Below are 22,587 nucleotides of genomic sequence, written 5' to 3'. Positions count from 1 at the left end.
CTATATATTGCTTGATTGTCTTTCTCCCTTCTCTAGACCGTAATTTATTTAATGGCAAGGACCATGGCTGCCTTACACATTACAGTCCCAATGCCTGACATGGTGTTTAGACCACAGGAAGCACTTGCATCTATGATTAGGCTGCTATTCATCTCTTGCCTGGATTACTGCCACAGACTTCTGACTGGAGTTGTGCCTCTAATCTTGTTTTTCTCCAGTCTTTCCTCCGTGCGGAGCCTGGTTTGCTCTTTGTGTGATTTGAAGCTGATCATGTTCATGAGGGTCTGTTGGTCTCGTATGAAACCCTCACAGCAGTTCAAAATGGCTCGCCTGGCCCAGTCCCTGATTATGCCACAACCTAATCTTGTGGCTTAGTCACTTACAGTCTAAATTTTAGCCAGTTAGAATTACTTTAAGTTTCTTGAAAGTGCTGCACTTACTGGTGTTATTCTTTCTACCTGGAACATCTTTATGTTCCCTCCCCACCATGAAAAAAGAAAATGTAGTTGATTTCTGCTCATCCTTAGGTCTAAGACTGCACATTTAGTCCCTCTAGGAAGTCTTTGATCCTTCAATGTGAGAAGGATTTGAATTTTTTTGTGGATCCTTAGTACTGTATATTTCTGTCTTCAAAGCACATGTCTGTTTTTATTGTCTGTATTCCTTACTGTACTAAAAGCTAGAAGGGCTGACCAGGATTTTTGACAGTTCAATCTTCTACATCTAGCACAATTTTGAGATACAGTAGGCATTCAATGAAAACATTTAATGAATGTGAATTTAGACATTTCCTGGAAGTTACAGAACAGCATGTCTTAAGAATGTTTTAAGTGATTTGTCCAGGATTATTGCTGTTAATTGGGTCTCAGATTTATTATTTGTTAATTTTTTTGTGTTGGATCTGTTTTTGAGATTTCACCTGTGAAAATAATTTGTTCTAGTCCAAACTGATGGAAAGAGAATTGAATCCGTACTGGAAGGATGGAGGGACAGGTCTTCCACCTGAAGACTGTAGTGTGTCATCGATTGCTAAAGGTATTTCTGCATTTTGATTATAGACACACAGCCTTTTTAAAATTTTTTTCCAGACAGAGTCTCGCTGTGTCACCTAGGCTGAAGTGCAGTGGCATAAACACAGCTCACTGCAGTCTCCATCTCCCACTCAAGTGATCCTCCCTTCTCAGCCTCCCAAGTAGCTGGTACTACAGATGCGAATCACCACTCCCAGATGTTTTTTTGAATTTTTTGTAGAGATGGGGTTTTACCATGTTGCCTAGGCTGGTTTTGCTCTCCTGGATTTAAGCCTTGACCTAAATACCTTGAGCTCCCAAAGTATAAGGATCACAGGTGTGAGCTACTGCACCTGGCCTCTGGCATTTCTTCTGGTATTATAAGTGTATGACTTGAGTTTACTTATGAGAAAGGATTGATAAAAATTGGCAGTCTTTTGAAGCCTTATTTAAATTATTAGTACTTTGGAAGATCGTTTTAATTATGATGTATTTGGGAGCAAGTTAATTAAATACATAGTTTTGAACTTGAAAATATTCTCATGTATGAGTTTCTACTTAAAATATATTAATACAAAGTATTATTCTGTGAGTACATAATAATGCATTTGGTTTGTTATACTCTATAGCAAAATGTAAGAGTATTGTCTGAAATTTCATGAAAGTAATGTATAAAAACTAAAGATGTAGTTTAAATATTCAGAATTTCCTACTTATCTGGAATTCATAAAATTTGTATTGACCTTAGGAGAGTTCTATTATTTTCCAGCAGATGGAGACAAAATATTTAAATGTCACATAAGCATACTTTATAACACAATTTAAAAAACACTTATATTCTTGTTAAATGTGTTGACACCTCAAGAGTTTATTACAATTCACCCAGCATACAGATGGCAGTATTATACATTATGATATTCTCTTTTCATCTTAGTGATTTATCAGTAGGATGTTTTCCTGCTTTTTTTACATAGTGTATTTTTATTTTGGCTGTTAAAATTCTTTTGTGTTTTTTTTCACCTGGATTTCTGCATATCTTTTGTATTTTATGTAGTGATATCAGTGGAGCCAATGTACAGTTTCCTTCTTAATTTAGCAATTTTACTAAGTTATTGGTAATTGTAACAGTTTCTTTTTTTGTCTTTCAACTTCAGGCAGAAGTGTCCCTGCTAAATTACGTAATAGTAACTGTAGTCATATAAGGTTCTCTTTGAAATAACTGTTTCATAGGTACTTAGAGAAAAGTTCGAGAAGCAGTAAATTATCTCACTCAACCATTACTGTAGGGCTGTTTTTGTGATCTAGTCTTTTACTAATGTCAGAGAACAGTCAATAAATTTCTTTGAGGAAAACCTAAAATTGAGAAACCCAGTCTCTGAATCTTGCCATTTGACAGGTTCTTTACTGAGTGGAGAAGATCTAGAGGTGATCTTCTTTACTTTAGGTGTTATTTTTTAGCAGACTGAAACAGCAGAATCCAAGATACTAGGAGAAAATGAACTTACATAAAGTTTTTAGAGAGCCCTTCTCTCACCCTCTTCATATCATGCTTTTACCACTTCTCTTTCCCATGTTCTGTTTATTCAGAAGGAGAAAAAAATGACAGAAAGCTTCTGTCTGTCAGAGGCTAAGATCCCAGAGTTGAAATTAAGTTTTAAAAAATGATCAATGTGTTTAACTGCATATGTAGATAGAGTTGTCATTTTACTTAGACCAATGGTAGGACTGGAACTATTAGGCGTCTGGAAATATTACAGTATCAGTATTAAGGTGGTAGAGGTGACATAGTGTTATTGTTAAAGGACTAGAGCAGGCGTCCCCAAACTACGGCCCGCCGGTCGCATGCGGCCCCCTGAGGCCATTTATCCGGCCCCCCGCCGCACTTCAGGAAGAGGCACCTCTTTCATTGGTGGTCAGTGAGAGGAGCACAGTATGTGGCGGCCCTCCAGCGGTCTGAGGGACAGTGAACTGGCCCCCTGTGTAAAAAGTTTGGGGATGCTAGGACTAGACTTTGGAGTCAGTCTACTTGGGATTAGAATTTTGACATTTCCACTAATTAGCTTCATAATTTTGGAGACATTTTCTGGCCTTTCGAGCCCAATTTATTCATATGTAATAGGGAATAATCATGTTACCTATCTTACATAATGTGAAGATTAAATTAGAAAATATTTTAGCACAGTGTCTGGAATACGGTGACTACTCAATAATGATGATAATGTCTTATTTGTATGATTAAATCTTTTGGGAAGATTTTATCAACAGGTTTTTGTAATGATTGAAGTGACATTTTCAATAATTAATATGTTAATCTTGATTTTTTTCTTAGAATTTAGTAGAAAAGTAGGTTAATCATTTTCAGAGCCCATACAAAATTATTTTAAGTCATATTTTAGTAATGAGAATGTTTGTAGAATTTTAGAATTTATATGGCACAGTTATGTAACAGCTTTTTTCTTAGCAATCATGTAAAGGACAGCAGTGTAGATGTTATATTAATTTTATAGCTCAAGAAACTAAGGCTTAGAATGGCCAGGCAATTTTTCCTTTAGTCATGTTAGTAGTACTAGAACCCAGGTCTTCTGATTCTTAGTCCAGCATTAGGTACTCTAGATTCCTTAGTGGAAGACTATTTTTATTACCATGTAGTTAGTAGGAATTCTTGCTTACAGACTCTTTCGATGTGATTTTGTTCTTTCTATTGATTTTTTTCCCCATGTTTGTTTTTTGGCTTTTTCTGCCAGAATCTTTGAGTTGAAAAGATTTTGAAAGATGGTTTAAATCGACTATTTTATTTTAGAGATGGAGTAAAGGTCCAAAGAAGTTAATGGTGTACTTAAGATTTTACAAATATTTAATAGCAGCATCAAGACTAAAATCTAGGTTTCTTGATAGTTTATTGTGATTTTTATGTTAGTCTTTTTTTCTGAGAGAATTGGGGAATATAGCCCAGATTCATTTGGTTGTATTAATATTTTATCTGTAACAGTGTGACTTTGAGTTATGATGGAATCATACATTCAAATTTCTTAATTTTTTACTTATGAAGAACAGATTTGAAATCTAGGTGTATGTTAAGTGCCACATATCAGTTAATTTATATAATTATTTGATACATCCTTTTCTGAGCGTAGAGGACCTGAACCATGCTACATTCATGTTTATATTTCCTATTGTAGGAAGATTTTTATATTCATAATAAATATTCACTTAATTTTTTTTATTGAATTTCGGGATGGTACTGCAAGTTGGTATTTTTTGTTTGCTTTTTAAATACTAAGTGTGGTGATTTTTTTTGTTGTTGTTACGAGAAAGACTTCATTATTGCCATCTCTAATTATAAGATAAATAGTACTATTTAAATAGAATATATTATCAACTAAAGGTGAAATTATTAAATTATTGTATAGAATATTAATTTAAATATTTCTAGAATTATATGGATTTAACTAGTGAAGGAAATGGCTGAAAATTTTTATTACCATTGGATTTTCTTTGTAAATGTCAACATAGAGGAGTAAAAGCCGTCTTACTTTTTTCTCTGATTTTTTTTTTCTCTGAGCTATTATATTTTGTTGATTGTTCAGAAAAGTTTTACTGTATGCATCAGCATTTTTCCAGTTTCACGGATAATTCTTTGGAATAAACAATTTAATTATGTAGCTGAAACATTCATATAGGGATTTATTACTGTGAATTTCTTTTACTCATCGCTGTGTAGATTGGAGATTTAGACTGACTTCCTCAAGTAGTTGCATAGTTAACTTTGAACTCATAAACTATATGAATAACAAAAAAGCAAGAGTAAAATAAACTTTTGAATAAAACGTGAAATCATTGCATTAAGTTAGAGATCTGGGTTTTGAAGTACAAAATATTTTAGGCCTATAAAGAAAAGTTATATTAGGATAGATTGCTTAGTAAAGACAAACTTTTGAGATCTGAATCAGAGAATGGAATTAATTTGAATAGAATTAATTTAAGCCTTGAAAAATCTGTTTTTTTTTTAAAGTAAACTGTTTATTGAAATGTAACATATATATAAAAATATTCAAAAAATCGTTAGTGAATATCTACTATGAATATAGAAACCTTTCTACCATGGCTTACATGTAAATTATATATGTACATAAATACACAAACCATAAGTGTACAGCAGCAGACTAATCATTTTCATCAAATGAAAACATTTATTTACTCAGCACATAGTTTGAAAAATCTTATTAGTAACCCAGAAGCCCCCTTTATGGCCCGTCTAGTCACTACCTTGTCACCAGAAGGGTAACCATTATTCTGTTTTCCAGTACCAGATACCAGTATGTCCTCCTTTGTTTCAAGCTCCTTTTGCCCACATTTCGAGATTGATCCATGTTGTTGTGTATAGTTGTAGTTTTTCATTTTCTTTGCTGTATAATAATAAATAGTATATTTTAGGAATATATCACAATGTAAGAGGTGTCCTGTGTACTGATGGTATACATTTCCTGTGTCGTTTCCAGGCTGGAATTATTGCAGTGTTCTGCTATGAATATTCTTATATAATATGTCTTGGGGTCAATGTGTGTGCATTTTTTTTTTTTTTTTTTTTTTTTTTTGTTGAGACGGAGTTTCGCTCTTGTTACCCAGGCTGGAGTGCAAGGGTGCGATCTCGGCTCACTGCAACCTCCGCCTCCTGGGTTCAGGCAGTTCTCCTGCCTTAGCCTCTTGAGTAGCTGGGACTACAGGCACGCGCCACCATGCCCAGCTAATTTTTTGTATTTTTAGTAGAGATGGGGTTTCATCATGTTGACCAGGATGGTCTCGATCTCTCGACCTCGTGATCCACCCGCCTCAGCCTCCCAAAGTGCTGGGATTACAGGCTTGAGCCACTGCGCCCGGTGTGTGTGCATTTTTGTTGGTTATAGAGCTGGGGCAATCTTAAAGCAGTCATGTTCTGGGGCAAGGAAAATAAGGAGCAGAATTTTTATTTAAGTAATTGATTTCTTCTTGACACATATATCCAAAGTGTGGTGTGTAAAGAAGAAAAGAAAGCCAGCTTAAAAAATTCATTAAGGGCCTTCAGATGTTCATGGTTGGTAATTATGAGTAAAGTAAGATAATTTGTTTTAACATCCACTTGCATAGCTTCCCTGTTTGTTCTTTGTTCTGCAATTGGGGTAGCTTTTTCCTTTCTGTGTGTGTCCTTTTATTCCTTAATTATTTCTTGGTATGTCCTCCCTTACCTTTTTAAAATAGAAACCCAACTCATTTTCTTGAGCCTGGTTTGTGGAATTTTCCCTGACTTCTCACTTAGAAATAACTTTCTGCTTTTCTCACTTTCTTGAACCCTGTGTATCTTTTTATATTAGCGGGCACATTATTTTTATTTTAATTAATTATGTCCTTTTATTCTTATTCTCTTAGATTGGAATTTTCTTAAAGATAGATTTATTTATCTTTTCCTTCTTCCTAGTGGCAAAACTCTGTGGCTTACATATATGGGTACTCACATATAATACATATGTTGAATTCCAAATGCACTTACATATTTAAAGAAAAATATTTGGATTTTAGAAGTCATTATAGAAGCAATAAATATTAATTGTATGATAACCACATTAAAAGTATAATAATATTTAATATTGGAATTTAGTTTCAGTGGTAGAAGATGGTGGGTTAAGCTGGCTAAGGAAGTCTTATTTAAGAATGAAGGAACAAGCTGAGAAACAAAATAGAAACTTTGAGGACATTGTAGCCGAAAGATATGGGGTGAGTATCTGTATTAAAGATATGGGTCTTATTTTCAGAATTATGTGAAAAATTAAGTGCCTTTAACTTTGTTTTGTGCCATGAAGAATTGAATTAATATTAAATTTCATGTCTTTATACTACTGAAGTAATTTTCTGCTTTTCATTATTATGTAAACGTATCTATTTTTTATTGGCATAATGAATGTAAAGCTTAAGTATATAAAACTTAAGTTTGGGTGTGTTTAATGTAAAAATAACATTTTCTCATTGTGAGAAAATTTAAACAATGCTGAAAAGTTTGCATGGTACACTTCTGGAGGTAACCACTGTTGAAATTTTTGTATATTGCAGAGAGGTATATTCTAGAGTTTGGGTGTTTTGAAAAATTTTTTAGAAGAGTGTATATATACTCTTAAAAAAATGAAAGCATGCAACAGTATATATTTTAGAACCAGTTTCCCCATTTTTTGGACAGTCTTTCTATTGCAATAATTATTGATGTTCTTTTTTTTTTTTTTTTTCAATTGCCAGAGGAAAGCAGGTTTAGAAAGTAGTAAGATTTTTGGAATATACTTATCCAGATATTCTCCCCCTGTGTTTTAAAGTAGCCTTATGGAATATGCCCTGGCTTTTTAAACTTAATTTACACATAGTTTGATGCCAGTAAATATATACATTTTAATGACCTCTTAATATTTTATTATACGTTTATAGGATTTTCCATTATCTATTGGTCAGTGGATGAACATTTATATGCTTTCCTTTTCTTTTGTTAAATAGCACTGTGGTGACTGTGTCCAATGCATTTTGCATATTTTTCTTATTGGTGAATTACTAAAATGAAACTGCCTGTTTAAAGGATATAGACATTTAAAGCAATGTACATATTGCCAAATTTCCCTACATAAAGAATGAACAAATTATGCTTAAGAATACCTTTTATCACATAATTTTCAACAGTAAGATCATTCCTTACAGTTTGTTATTGTGATTGGCAAAAATTTTAAGTTTTGCTTTTGTTTTTATACATTTGTTTACTGGTGAATTGGAATTTTTTTTAATATTTATTTGACCATTTGTATCTTTTAGTGAATTGACTATTGATATTATTTGTCCATTTTTCCTTTGGAATAATGATTTAAGACTTTTTAATAAATCTGTTCAGATTCTTCCTCTCAGCTTCATGTTTGTTTTTTACTTTGCTTATAATTTGCTATGGATAGGTTTTAAATATTTTTACCTATCAAAATCTCTCATATTATTTTTTCATGAGTTAATGCTCATTGACAGGCCTTCCCCACCACCACAGTCATAAAAATGTACAACTATATTTACTTTGAGTACTTGTTCAGTTTTATTTTTTATGTTTTATCTTTAATCTTTCTGGAATATATATTTGTGTATGGTATGAAATAGGCGTCAAACTTTCCATAAGTCTTATATAGTTGTTTATAATATATTGAATGAATTATTTTGTGTACCACTAATTTGAAATGACACGTTTATTATACATTAAATTTTCTTATATACATGGGTCTGTCCCTTTTCTCTCAGATCTGTTTCATTGATCTTTCTATCTTTTCCTGGAATTAGTATCACACTGTTATAATTATTGTGGTTTTCGGTAAATTATGCAGATAGCAAATAATTAATAAATACCTACTACATGGTAGTCACTGTGTGACTAATAGGTCTCTCTTGTTAGTCACTAAAACTTTAACTTTGCTTTCTTGCTTGTTTATTTTTCTTAGTAAATTTAGTTTAAGCTCACCAGAAATAAACATTTTTTCAAAATTTGTTATAAATTTATAACTTTTTAGAATTTTGATTTAACTAAATGTATAGCTAAATTAAGAACAACTAGTATCTTTATAATATAGAGTCATCCCATCCCAAAACACCGAGTATTTATTTATGCACTTCACTAATTTTCTCTGCAGTTATTATGCATATGCCATTGAGGTTATTTTTATGTTTTTCAATTATAAATTGAAATCTAAAAATGTTTTCTGACTTGCTATTGGTGTTGGTTGGCCAATTTTTTAAACTTATTATTCTAATTTAGAAAATTTTGGGTTATGTGGGAAGGTAGTTATATGCAAATAATTATTTTGCTTTTCTCCTCTCTGTTAAAATATTTAAACTTTCTTTACTTTTTGAAATAGTTATAATTTTAGACTTTGATGAGAGGATTGGAAGCTGGTATTCTTGTCTTTAAGTAATGACTTCTTGCGTTTAAGAGTATTACATTTAAGTATCTTTATATTCAAAGTTGAGTAAAAGGTGCTTTTTTGTTTGTTTTTTAAATTTTTATTTTATGGTTTTATTTTTTATGTTGTATATGTTTAAGGTATGTATTCCAGGATGTTTTGATATGCACAAGGAAATAATTACTACAGTTAAGCAAATTAATGTATCATTTATCTCACATAGTTATTCTCCTTTTTTGTCTGATAAAGTACCTAAAATCTACTCTCTTAGCAAATTTTCAGTGTATAATGTGGTATTATTAACTGTAGTCCTCTTACTGAACATCATATCTCCAGGCTTGGGTGTCCTATATAATGGAAACTTTGTACTCTTTGACCTCTGTCTTCCCATCCCTTCTCCTTGCAGTAACCACCTTTCTGCTTTCTGTTTCTGTGTCTGATGCATTTTTTTCCTTGAAAATTGTTTTAAACTTTGCAACTACAAGGACATTTATTTAGACTTGACCATTGCATTGGCCTTTTGGTTTTTAGCATCTGTGTTTTTTTTTTTTTTTTTTTTTTCTTCTTTCCAGAGATCTTTGCCCTAATTCATTTATGGAGTGACTTAATCATGTTGAGTAATTTTTTTTCCCTCAGAATTGCTAGTGCTATGGCCTCTTATTCTCTGCATTTTTGAAAATGATTTTCTTTTTCTCGTACCAAGGAAGGATAATTTGATTGCAAATTGAATTCTTTATATAGAATTATAGCTTAATTTTTTTCAAACTTTTATCTTGATTCTATTATTTATTTATTATTACAGATGAACAGCTGAGAAGTCTGTCTTTTCTTTAAACCTAATTTGTTATTTATCTACTCCTATCCAAATGCAGGCTCACACTTATTCACTCCTTCTCCAGTCTAGTCATTGTAAAGGATTTTCTTTTTACTTGAGTTTTGAGATTCAGGAATTAGGGTTTTTTCCTGTGTTTTTCTTTTTCTCATCCACCCAAGGCTATTGGATGAGCCCTCTGAGAAATTGGCTGGGGGAAATTTTCTTATATGTTTTTAAAATTAATGCTCTTCTCTCATCATCTTTGCTTCATCTTTCTGAAAGCACTAATAAATGCGTATTAGATTTTCTAGAATCAATTGTTCGTGTGTCTTTCTTTCTTATAACTTAACATTTATTTACTACCTTTCCTAAAATGTAGAGAATTCCTAGGTTAATTTAGTTTTCAGCACTCTCTGTTCTTCCTTTTGTGTATCTGGGCAGTTTTTTGTGGCACATAATCTTATATTTGCAAGTTTTTCTTGTTCTTGAATTATTATTATGTTTTTTGTGAGAGTCTGTTTTAGCATTTTAACCTCTTGAATCTCACAACCAGTAGGAATTAATTATTTTTTGAAAAGTTTGTCTCTACTGTTTTCAGTGTTATACTTTGTATTAGTGCAGAGCGTTTGGTCTAACTGGCTGTTTTTGAGGTATCTTTCTGTTATTTGATAGTTTTTAATTGTTTATGCATGTTTTTAAAAAGTGTGTCAGTGTAGGATGATGATATGGGTCTTCTTTGACCCCCTTAATGGGCTTTTCAGTATGCCACTTGGCAGTGAGTCATACAGTGACATGTGGGGTGCAAGTCACTTAGCCATTCCTAATTTTAGATATCTTGTTTAATTTTTCTCCTTTGTAGTCAATGGAAGTATTTCAGTCGAAATTAGAAGATGCTGAAAAAGCTGCATCCATAAAAGAAGATAATAGACGAGAACGGTGGAGGAAACCCACATATTCAGATAAAGCAAAAAATAGTCAAGAAAGTAGAAAATCAGACTTAGTAAAATATGATAACAGTTCACATGATAGATATGCTACAACAGACTCTGCAAAAAATAGCAATAATGATAAATTTATTGGTGATGAAAAAGATAAGAGACCTGGGTCTTTAGAAACATGTAGAAGAGAATCTAACCCAAGGCAAAATCAGGAGTTTTCTTCTGGAAATTTGAGAGCTAAATTCTTGAGACCCTCTGATGATGAAGAACTGTCATTTCACAGCAAGGGCAGAAAATTTGAACCATCTAGTTCATCTTCAGCATTGGTAGCTCAGGGTTCTTTGCATAGTGGTTTCAGAAAACCCACCGAGAACAGTGAAGAAAGATTAACGTGGAGTCACTCTGATGGGAGAGGAGACAAGAAACATTCAAATCAAAAGCTGCTGGAAACCAGTACCAATGAATGCCAACACATTACAGAAGATACGAGAGAAAAATCACAAGAGGAAGGCTTCAGAGATGACCCTCCAAATAAACATCTGCAGGACACAAAGTCTACATTTGCTGGGTATTTTATCATTTTTTAACCTGATAAGTGAATATTAAGATCCAGAGAGTTCAAAGAACTGAAATGTATTTTTAGAACATCAGTTGTTAACTATGACTATGGTCTCACACATCTTACAATTGTTAGAAGGGGTAAGATAGGCAGATTTATCAATGCACTGATATTGTGTTATAGATTGCATTTTTTTCCACGGGTTTGCTTTTTTTTTTTTTTTAGAAGAGCTGAAAGAATTCAGTAGCTCTATTTTTTCAAAATATGTTGCTTCTTTGCAATTTAAAAAACAGAATGAGTTAATGTTTTCAATGTATGTGCTGTAGGAGATATTTTGGTAGATTTTGTTACCAGTGCCATTATTTTCTAAGTAAATTATCTTATTAAATATAATCATAATCATAAATAATGTATATCTACAGGAAGTCTAGGAGACAAAAGGAAAACATACTACCACAGCCCAAATATAAAGTGACAAATATATGCCAGAGATCTTGCAAAAGGCAGCATGAATTATGGTTGTTATTTTGCGCAGAGAAAGAAGTAATCCATTTTGGGCAATTGACAGATTTTAAAGATAATGTTAGAGTTTTAAATGTAAAATATATGTTGCACTTATGTAGATAAGGAAACCCCTCATTGAATGGGACCAAACCTAAGAAAATTTGCTTTAGCTATAAGGCTGGCCCTGTTGAAGTAGCCAGAAAAAAAAAAAAGTGTCAAAAGGGTATTAACTTACACTTGAATGATCATTTAAATCTGTTTAAAAATGGCACCAAATAAGTTGTACACTAAAGGAAGAGGTTTTAGGAAGTAATAGAAACCTATGGTTGTAGTAAATAAAAGCACTGTGGTTTGGGGTTGTGAGTCTGATAAATCACTTTTGTTAATGACTCCATCTGAAGCAGTGGATTTTAAAACTCAGTGTGTAACTTTCAGTGGGAGGGAGCTGGCAAAATCAGAACCGAGTGATGAAGCCCCAGTCAAATGGGCACTGGTTCAGGTCAGGGCTTTGCTCCCAGGAAACAGGAGGAGAAATCCAGTTGTATTGACTGAATAAACATGGCAGGGATTAGTGCCTAAGCCTGTGTGCATATATAATTATCCTGTCTTCACTCCAGGTACCCTGGGTGGTAGACTATTTTCAGTTCCCAGCCACTAGGGAAATGAGACTCTTATTTCTTTATGTCGTTAGGATTGGGTTAGCAGTTGGATGATCTGTAGGTCTTCTGTGACTGTAGCTAAGCAAAATGTCTACTACACAATTAGTATTCCAACTGATTTTCTGATTGTTGCATATTTGCATGTCTTATTTAAGTTGTAATCTGGTAGATATACTATAATACAGGCACTCACTAAAAGCTGTGTATGTATGTGTGTTTGTGTGTATATATATATAATTTTTTGGTTTGAAGAGAGCACTCACTAAAAGGTATATGTGTGTGTATATATGTATGTATATGTGTAATTTTTGGTTTGAAGATAGTGTTCTTTGTTATCTGTGTTAATTTGATGGTAGAGAGGGTTTGAGGCTTTCTGTGATTCTGTGATTGGCTAGAGACGGAAAGAAAAATCTAGGAATCATCCAAAAAAAGAAAAACGATTCCTGAGAATGTAGAGTGGTTGTAAAGTAGGAGACCAAGACAGGACCTTGAAGAATGCCTAGAAAGGTTCAGTGAAAGATTGTTAGAAATTACTAATTTGTCTGAACATTATCCTGGGAATATGTTGAATTTTGTATAAAGTGCTAGAATTCCAGAAAGTTCTAGGACCAATGAATTTTAGAACTGGAAAAAAAAAAAAACGTAGAAATGATTTAGAACTAAAAGAAATAGTCTGATCCCTGCATTTTGCAGATGCAGAAACTGAGGGAACTCAGGTTGTGACTTACACAATGTTATGTAACTAGGATTTCCAGGTTCTTTTTTAAATAAAAAATGAGTTCCTTGTAATATTTGGACGTATGTATGCCAGAAAATTTTTGTTGTTTACCTGAAATTCAAATTTAGCCAAGTGTCATGTATTTTATTTAGCAATCCTATGTGTAACACTTATGCATTTCCTGGGTTTATGACCTTTCACAAGAGTTGACAGTTTGCTGTGCTTCGGTTTTCTTATTTAACTTAAACCAGGATACCAACAGGATCTATTTCATGGGGTTGTTGTGTGAGTTAATGTTTGAAAAACTTAGCATAGTATCTGGCACCTAGTAAAGGCTCCATAAATCTTAGCTGTTACTATTATCATTGATATTATTATGTAATTAGTTATTTGCAGAGCTTAGACTCTGTATTCTGATGTCTGTTTAGCATGCTTTCATATAAGGTTAAAGGGAGAACTTTGAATTTGCTTTGAAAGAAAAATCTTTTTCTTTTATACATTGATTATGGAAAAGTTATTGATACCCTTTGTGAGAGTAATTTTGTGAGAATACAAGAAAAGTTGATCAGTTAGAGGCATAGGAGAGAGAAAAAGAGATAAGCTGCAAGAAGGGAAGAATTTTCGGCTAGGACTGGAGGACTGGAAAATAACTTTGTGTCTCATAAAATGAATATTGCGACATATCATGGGTCAGTCTACCAGACTGTAAGTTTCTACAAATAATATCTTTGTCTTGTATGAATGGTCATCATTGGAAAAATTAGTTGAATTGGTTTTTACTTCTTTATATGTCTTGTTCTTTTATCTTTACCTGTCTTGCTGTTTACACCAGTATTATGTTTTAGAACATGCTATTTACAATCTGAATAAATGTACATGTATAAAATTTAAACAATATAGACAGAAGAGTATAAAACAAGAATATAAAACTTAGATGTGTATAAAATGAAAGAGTAAATCTCCCTTTCATGTCACTCCCACCCTAATCCTATTTGCCAGGTTAGTAGTGTTGATAGTATCTTTCCAAATTTTTTACTGTATTTGAAAATGTGTAATGTATATAGTTAATATATAAAATTTTATATAAAACATATGCTTAATATATTAATGGAATATATTATATTCCTAATATTTTTCACCAGTTTCCTATTGATGGACTTTTTAGGTTGTTTCCAGTTTGTTGCTCTAAGAAACAATGCTGCATTTAATTTTTTGTGTGTCTCTTTGCATGCTATTTAAATATAGCTATAAAATAAATTCCAAGGACTGGAACTGTAAGATCAAAGAGTAAATGCATTGTTACATATTTTGTGGTATTAACCAATTTAGACTCTTATATTCATGCATGGGAATGACTTTTCTCCTACTTCTTGCTGATAGTATTATTGAACTTTTAAAAATCTTTACCATATGTGTAATTGAGAAACAGATTATTTCTTTGATTTTTATTTTTTTAAATATGAGCGAAGTTGGCCATATTTTTATGTGGTGTTTCTGTTTTCTGTTAACTAGTCATATGTTTTGCCCTCTTTTTGAGTTGTTGTTTGTGAGAGCTCTTTATATTTGTCGTGTAATGTAAATAGATTTTTCATCATTTGTAGTTTTCCTATTTTTCTTTTTTCATTCATTCTTTCTTGAATGTGTTCAAATTTTTCACTCTTTTCCTTTGTTCATTTTAGGCCCTGCGATTATGTTAACTAGCAGAAAAACATCCACTATTGTGGCCTATGCAATTAAGAACCTTGAACTTTTTATTATTAGAAATAAAATGTGCTTTTGCATATATTCTTCTTTTGTTAGAAAATATATTGGCTAAGCATTTCCAGGAATTTGAAACTTAAGAGTAGTATGTAATGTGAGCAAAAATTAATGAGATGTCCTTAATTTTGATTTTATAAATTTAATATCAGAAACTTAACTTATTTAATGTAATATTTTAACCTTTGGGTGTCATTCTTGGCAGAGTTTGTTACTGTAGCACAAAGGTCAACTGAAGGATGCTAGGTTCTGAAGGCTTTGAGCATAGTTGTGAGATCCTTAGGCAAGGAAGCAAATATAAGAGCAACTGCTGAGAAAATAATAAGGAAGATCTGTGAACACTGCCAGCACAAGAATAATAAAATCATATATGGCTTAACAGTGGGGATGTATTCTGAGAAATTGTCATTAGGCAAATTCATTATTAGACGATTTTGTCGTGTGAACAGCATACTGTGTGCTTACACATACCAGGATGGTATAGCTTAGTAGATACCTACACTATATGGTACAGCCTTTTGCTTCTAGGCTTCAAAGTACAGCATGTTACTGTAATGAGTACTGCTGGCAGTTGTAACACAATGATAAGTATTTGTGTATCTAAACATAGAAAAAGTACAATAGTAATAGAGCATTATAATCTTATGGGATCACTGTCATGTGGTCTGTCATTGACTGAAATGTCATTATGCTATGGATGACTAATTGCAGATTTTAAAAATGTTGTTGTGATAGAGCTCTTTTAATTATTTATTCCTCAAAGCCTCTGTGTGTGTGTGTGTGTGTGTGTGTGTGTGTGTGTGTGTGTGTGTTTCAAAAGAGAGTACATTTTAATGTGAAAATAAGATTTGCTTTTTAGAAATTAATTATAAAAAGGACTTCTGAAATATAGCAGTAATTCTGGAAATTGAGACATGCTTGGGCTTTTTTTCTTTTTGCAAGATAATTGCAGGTGTCATGGTGATGTTTCTTTGAAAGCATTTGCTCATCATTATAAATGCTTAGGGAAAGAAAGGAAGAGCCCATTCCCTGGTTTTTGCTGTAGAGCAGTGTCTTTGCTGTGGTGTTCACAAAATAAAATAGATTAATGTTTTCTTCAGTTATTTTATGCTCAACAGCTTTCCTTTACATGTCTTTATTTGATGCCTATTACTGTTATATTGTGTTGAAGTAACTGTTAATGTTGAAATTGCTAGTATAAGAGATGTTCAGAATTCTTATGTATTTTTGTCATTTATTCTCATTACTTTCCATCTACTAGTAAACAATTTAATTCTTGTTAGAAAATACTAAAAAAAATTGTGTGGAGTATTCCATTTAATGACAATGGAAATCACCTCTTTTAAAGATCCATTGAGATTCTAGTTACCTTCTGAAAGTGCATGGGCTTTAGCCTACCTTCATTGCCCTTCCTTCATAGAATCTCTAAGCTTGCATCCTGAGACATGAGGGGAAGAGGAAAGTGAAATGACCCAAAGATGTACCCTTTGGAGGGACAATAACAAACTTCTTTGGCTACTTAATCTGGGGTTTGTTTGTTTGTTTGTTTGTTTTTTAATAAAAGAGGGTATAGAAAGATTTTAGGATACTAAGTTATTAAGAGTTATGGAATGACAGATAGAAAGTGTATATATACTAGAACATATTTATAATTAATGGAAAAGAGTCAGTTTCCATTTTAGAAGAAGCAAGGCAGGTAGGCAGATGATAGATGGGGCAATTGAGCAAGATCACTGAAGTTAGTGTGGATGAATGTGAGGTCCAGTTTACTTATAAAAGTAGAAGGATTAGCTTTGGGTGGAAATAGTAAGAAAAAAAGAGAGAGAGAGAGAGAGAGAGAGAGAGAGAGAGAAGTGCAGCTACAGATTGTGGGTGGCAAGGGAGAAAATTAGGAATTCTTTCTTAATGACTTATGCCAGTGTTTTTTTGACATACGATCCACAGAATATTGGTGATCCTCTTATGTATATATGGAGAGTCAGTTATGATTGGTATTGGCGTTATAAAGAAACTTTTAGTTCTTCATGAAAAGCTCACATTAGAAACTGTTTGATTAGTATCCTGTTTTTAGGTATTTATATTTTTATTTTTGCTCATATCTATTAGTAGTTATGATTCTATTGCCATATTGACATTCGATGTAGTAGTTTGTGTTAATAACCCTGAAACATTTCTCAGGAGAAGGAGATGGATTGATGGGTGGCTTGGTCTTTAATTCTTCTGATCCTATCAGATTTAAGGTTGCTTGCAAGATGGCTTATTTCTTGATATGGAGTTCAATAGGAAATTATGTATGGACTTGTTCTGCATCTGGATTATAGTAAGTGTCTATTGGAATAATAGAGAAAGGATTGTAGAAATACTGGGTTCATCACCTCCTTATCCTAAAGATCCTTTCTTCAGTTCTTTGGTTTCTTAGTTGGCTGATGTTGAGATGAAAAATGGATAAACTAGACATAACTTTAGTTGGAAAGAAAAACTTGGTCAGGTACAAATGGCAGAAGGAAAATAAGCTAAGAAGTTTCTCACTTAGGAAACAGAAATTTGAGAGACAGACCCTGGAGAAAGTGACTTCATAGGGGAATAATGGTACTGGTGCCCTTTAGAAAGGGCATGAACTGTGGTGATTTAATTTATTTTGCATTATACATACATGTAAAAATGTATTATCTATAATTCCACATAATAAAAATAAATAAAAGTTTTCAGAGCAGAGAATTTTAGAAAATTAATTGAAGGGAAAGAATGCAAATTGAGAAAAGTTGTTTTGATTAGTAAGAGAGATATGATTAGATTGCCAGAAATTAAAATAAATTACATTTGCAATACAATGAAAATGACATGTACCTTAGTATTTAATTTGAAAAAAGTACTGAAAAATATTTTCCATAGAAAAAGTACAACTAATAAAACAAGCAATAACTCAGCCCATGGACGCATCTAAAAAGTAATAATGTTTTTCTGCTTACAAGAATGCAGTGTCCCTACTGTTCATTTTAATTGCTTTTTAAAATGCAGACTGAAAAAATATGAGGGGAATGAAAATATGTTACTTTCTAATGTTGCTTTACCGCACATTTTTAGATTTCTTAAACACCAGAGTATTGCCTTTCCTTTCAACAATATTGGAAGAAATGGCTGCTATAGGTTTTCTGTAGAGATTTTTTTCCCAATGCTATCTGTTAAAAGATTTTTACCCCCAGAGGAATTTATCATTTAGAAATAATTTCCAAATATTTTTGGTTGGTCATGTTTTGATTTGGAAAACAAATGTGTAGAAAATATGTTAATTTCATAGAGTATTATAGAATCTGGGAATTCAGAAAAACTAATAATATCAGATATATCCTTTACATTTAAGATTATGACAGGTTAGTTATACTCTGGTTTTAAATTTCATTACTCCCTTTGAGGGTTAAAAAAAACTTTGAGATATAATTGACATACAATAAATTGCAAACATACAAAAGTGTACATTTTGGTATGTTTTAAAATGCATATATTTTCATTAAACCATTGCCCCTCAAGCCCTGGTGCCCTTTCATAATCTGTCTCTCCTGCTTTCCCACACCCCTGCTCTCCACTTCTAGGTAACCACATCTGCTTTCTTTCATTATAGACTACAGTTGTCCCTTGGAATTCATGGGAGATTGGTTCTAAGACCCCTCAAATATGCCATAATTGCACATACTCAAGTTGGAACCCACATGTATGAAAATATGTTGCTCTGTATATGTAGTTTTTGCATCATGTGAATGCTGGAATGTTGTATTTTTGATTGATGTTTGGGTGAAAAAAATCTGTGTAAAAGTGGACCCGCGCAGTTCAACCCTGCATTGTTCAAGAGTTAACTGTAGTTTGCATTTTCTAGAATTTGATGTAAATGGGATCATACATTATGCAGTCTTTTTTTTTTGGTCTGCTTTCACTTCAGTGTAATTATTGCGAGCTTCATTTATGTTGTTGCATATGTCAGTAGTTCATTCCTTTTTATTGATGGGCAATATACTATTGTTGGGTACATCACAATTTGTTTTTCCATTCTCCTGTTGGTGAATATTGAGATTGTTTCCAAGTTTTGGCTGTTATAAATTATGTGTCTCTGAACATTTATGTACAAGTCTTTGTATTGACATATGCTTTCCTTTCTCTTGGATAAATATACCTAGGAGAGCAGTAGCTAGATCATATGGTGACTGTAGGTTTAAATACTAAGAAACTACTAAACTGTTTTTCTAAGTGATTGTACCATTTTACATGATTACCAACAGTGTATAAGACTTTCAGTTTCTCTATATCCTTGTAAGAACTTGGAATGGTCAGTCTTTTAAATTTTGGCTCTTCTAGTGGATGTGTAGTGGTGTCTCATTGTGGTTTTAATTTGTATTGCTTTAGTGGCCAGTGACTGCTAATGCTGACCATCTCTCCATGTGCTTATTTGCCATTTGGATATCTTTTTATAAAGTGCTTACAATGTGTGGTGATGTTACCTCTCTATTAGTAATTTAGATCCCTTTGTTTTTTGGTCGCTATAGGTTTATCACTTTTATTGCCTTAGATGTCAGCTTTTGGTTACACTGAATTTATTTTTCTATTTTCTATTTATGTCACTGATTTTTTTGTTTTTTGTATTATTTTTACTTTGCTTTAATTGGCTCTTTTTCTGTTTTCTTAAGTTGTAAGCTGAGGTGATTGATATGAGATCTTTTCTAATATAAATATTTAGTGCTATAAATATCCCCCTAAGTAACGCATTAGCAGCATTCCACCAGTTCTGATATGTGTTATATAATTTTCCTTTGGTCTTATTTTTGACCCATGGGTTATTTACAGGTATACTATTGAGTTTCCAAATATTATAGTTGAGGATTTTCCAGAGGCTTTTGTTAATGATTTCTAATTAATTTTACTGTGATCAAAGAACATTATTTGTACAACTTGAATTCCTTTGAATTTATTGAGACTTTTTATAGTTTAGAACATGGTGTATCTCAGGAAATATATATGTTTTTAATGTATTTTACTTTAAGTTCTGGGGTACATGTGCAGATCTTGCAGGATTATTACATAGGTATATACATGCTATGGTGGTTTGCTGCTTCCATCCCCCCATCACCTACATTAGGTATTTCTCCTAATACTATCCCTCCTCAATCTCCTCGGCCCTTCTATCCCTCCCCTAGTTCCCTCACTCCCCAACAGACCCCAGTGTGTGATACTCCCCTCCCTGCGTCCATGTGTTCTCATTGTTCAACATCCACTTATGAGTGAGAACATGTGGTGTTTAGTTTTCTGTTCCTGTGTCAGTTTGCTGAGATTGATGGTTTCCAGTTTCATCCATGTCCCTGCAAAGGACATGAACTCATCCTTTTTATGGCTGCATAGTATTCCGTGGTATATATGTGCCACATTTTATTTTTATCCAGTCTATCTTTGATGGACATTTGAGTTGGTTCCAAGTCTTTGCTATTGTAAACAGTGCTGCAGTGAACGTATGTGTGCATGTGTCTTTATAATGGAGTGATTTGTAATCCTTTGGATATATACGCAGTAATGGGATTGCTGGGTCAAATGGAATTTCTATTTCTAGGTCCTTGAGGAATTGCCACACTGTCTTCCACAATGGTTGAACTTATTTACACTCTTACCAACAGTATAAAAGTGTTCCTATTTCTCCACGTCCTCTCCAGCATCTGTTGTCTCCAGATTTTTTAGTGATTGCCATTCTATCTGGTGTGAGATGGTATCTCAACATGGTTTGTATTTGCATTTCTCTGATGGCCTGTGACGATGAGCATTTTTTCATGTTTGTTGGTCACATAAATATCTTCTTTTGAAAAGTGTCTGTTCATATCTTTCACCCACTTTTTGATGGGTTTGTTTGCTTTTTTCTTGTATATTTGTTTTAGTTCTTTGTAGATTCTGGATATTAGCCCTTTGTCAGTTTGGTAGCTTGCAAAAACTTTTTCCCATTCTGTTGGTTGTGGGTTCACTCTAATGATTGTTTCTTTTGCTGTGCAGAAGCTCTTAAGTTTAGTCATGAAGTCCTTGCCTATGCCTATGTCCTGAATGGTATTGCCTATGTTTTCTTCTAGGGTTTTTATGGTGCTAGGTCTTATATTTAAATCTTTAATCCATCTGGAGTTAATTTTTTTATAAGTTGTAAGGAAGGGGTCCAGTTTCAGCTTTCTGCATATGGCTAGCCAGTTTTCCCAACACCATTTATTAAACAGGGAATCTTTCCCCCATTGCTTGTTTTTGTCAGGTTTGTCAAAGATCAGATTGTTATAGATGTGTGGCATTACTTCTGAGGCCTCTGTTCTGTTTCATTGGTCTAAATCTCTGTTTTGGTACCAGTACCATGCTGTTTTGATTACTGTAGCCTTGTAGTATAGTTTGAAGTCAGGTAGTGTGATGCCTCCAGCTTTGTTCTTTTTGGTTTGAATTGTTTGGCTGTACAGGCTCTCTTTTGGTTCCATATGAAGTTTAAGGTGTTTTTTTCCAGTTCTGTGAAAAAGGTCACTGGTAGTTTGATAGGGATAGCATTGAATCTCTAAATTACTTTGGGCATTATGGCCATTTTCACGATATTGATTCTTCCTAACCATGGACATGGAATATTTTTCCATCTGTTTGTGTCCTCTCTGATTTCCTTGAGGAGGATTTGTAGTTCTCCTTGAAGAGGTCTTTCACGTCCTTTGTTAGTTGTTTTCCTAGGTATTTTGTTCTCTTTGTAGCAATGGTGAATGGGAGTTTGCTCATGATTTGGCTCTCTGTTACTCTGTTATTGGTGTATAGGAATACTTGTGATTTTCGCACATTGATTTTGTATCCTGAGACTTTGCTGAAGTTGCTTATCAGCTTAAGGAGATTTCGGGCTGAGACGATGGGGTCTTCTAAATATACAATTATGTTGTCTGCAAATATAGACAATTTGACTTCCTCTTTTCCTAATTGAATACCCCACATTTCTTTTTCTTACCAGGAAATATTTTGTATGCACTTGGAAAGAATGTGTTTTCTATTCTTGTTGGGTGATGTGTTCTATGAATGTCCATTTGGGCATGCTGGTTGATGGTATTATTCAAGACTTCCATATGCTTGCTGATTCTGTTTACAGTAGTCCCCCTTTATCCTTGGTTTGGTGTCTGAGGTTTCAGTTACCCATGGTCAACCATGCTCTGAAAATATAGTATTTTGCAAGAGACCACCTTCATATAACTTTTATTACAGTATATTTTTGTAATTGTACTATTTTATTATTAGTTGTTGTTGTTAGTGTCTTACTGTGCCTAATTTATAAATCAGACAGCATAGGTATGTATAAATTGAAAAAATACTATAGATAGGGTTTGGTACTATCCAAGATTTCAGGCTTCCACTGAGGGTCTTGAAACATAACTCTTGCAGTTAAGGGGGGACTATTGTATTTATCCTATCAAGTATTGACAGAGAGGTATTGAAATTTAGAGCTGTAATTGTGGATTTGTTTATTTCTCTTCTGTCAGTTTTTTTTTTCTTTGTAGTATAGTTTTTTTTATTTTTTTTATTTTTTTTATTGCATTTTAGGTTTTGGGGTACATGTGAAGAACATGGAAGATTGTTGCATAGGTACACACATGGCAGTGTGGTTTGCTGCCTTCCGTCCCCTCACCTGTATCTGTCAGTTTTTGCTCATGTACTCATA

At 33.1% G+C, this 22,587-nt stretch overlaps 1 protein-coding gene across 2 annotated transcripts in view; it reads left to right on the top strand.

Annotated features, from left to right (window-relative positions):
* The window catches only part of CWF19L2 (CWF19 like cell cycle control factor 2), a 129,453-nt gene that overhangs the window by 18,974 nt on the left and 87,892 nt on the right, over positions 1–22,587 (top strand). For both annotated transcript variants that reach the window (XM_039471415.2, XM_074400513.1), the window contains exons 6-8: positions 942–1,035; positions 6,643–6,758; positions 10,624–11,270. In XM_039471415.2, coding sequence (XP_039327349.2) covers positions 942–1,035; positions 6,643–6,758; positions 10,624–11,270 — 857 coding nt within the window. The remainder of the gene's footprint in view (positions 1–941; positions 1,036–6,642; positions 6,759–10,623; positions 11,271–22,587) is intronic.

This window comes from Saimiri boliviensis, chromosome 6 (genome assembly GCF_048565385.1).
Source record: "Saimiri boliviensis isolate mSaiBol1 chromosome 6, mSaiBol1.pri, whole genome shotgun sequence".
Classification (NCBI taxonomy): Eukaryota; Metazoa; Chordata; class Mammalia; order Primates; family Cebidae; genus Saimiri; species Saimiri boliviensis.
The sequence above is the reverse complement of the archived record's forward strand: the minus strand, read 5'-3'. Positions and strand labels throughout refer to the sequence as shown.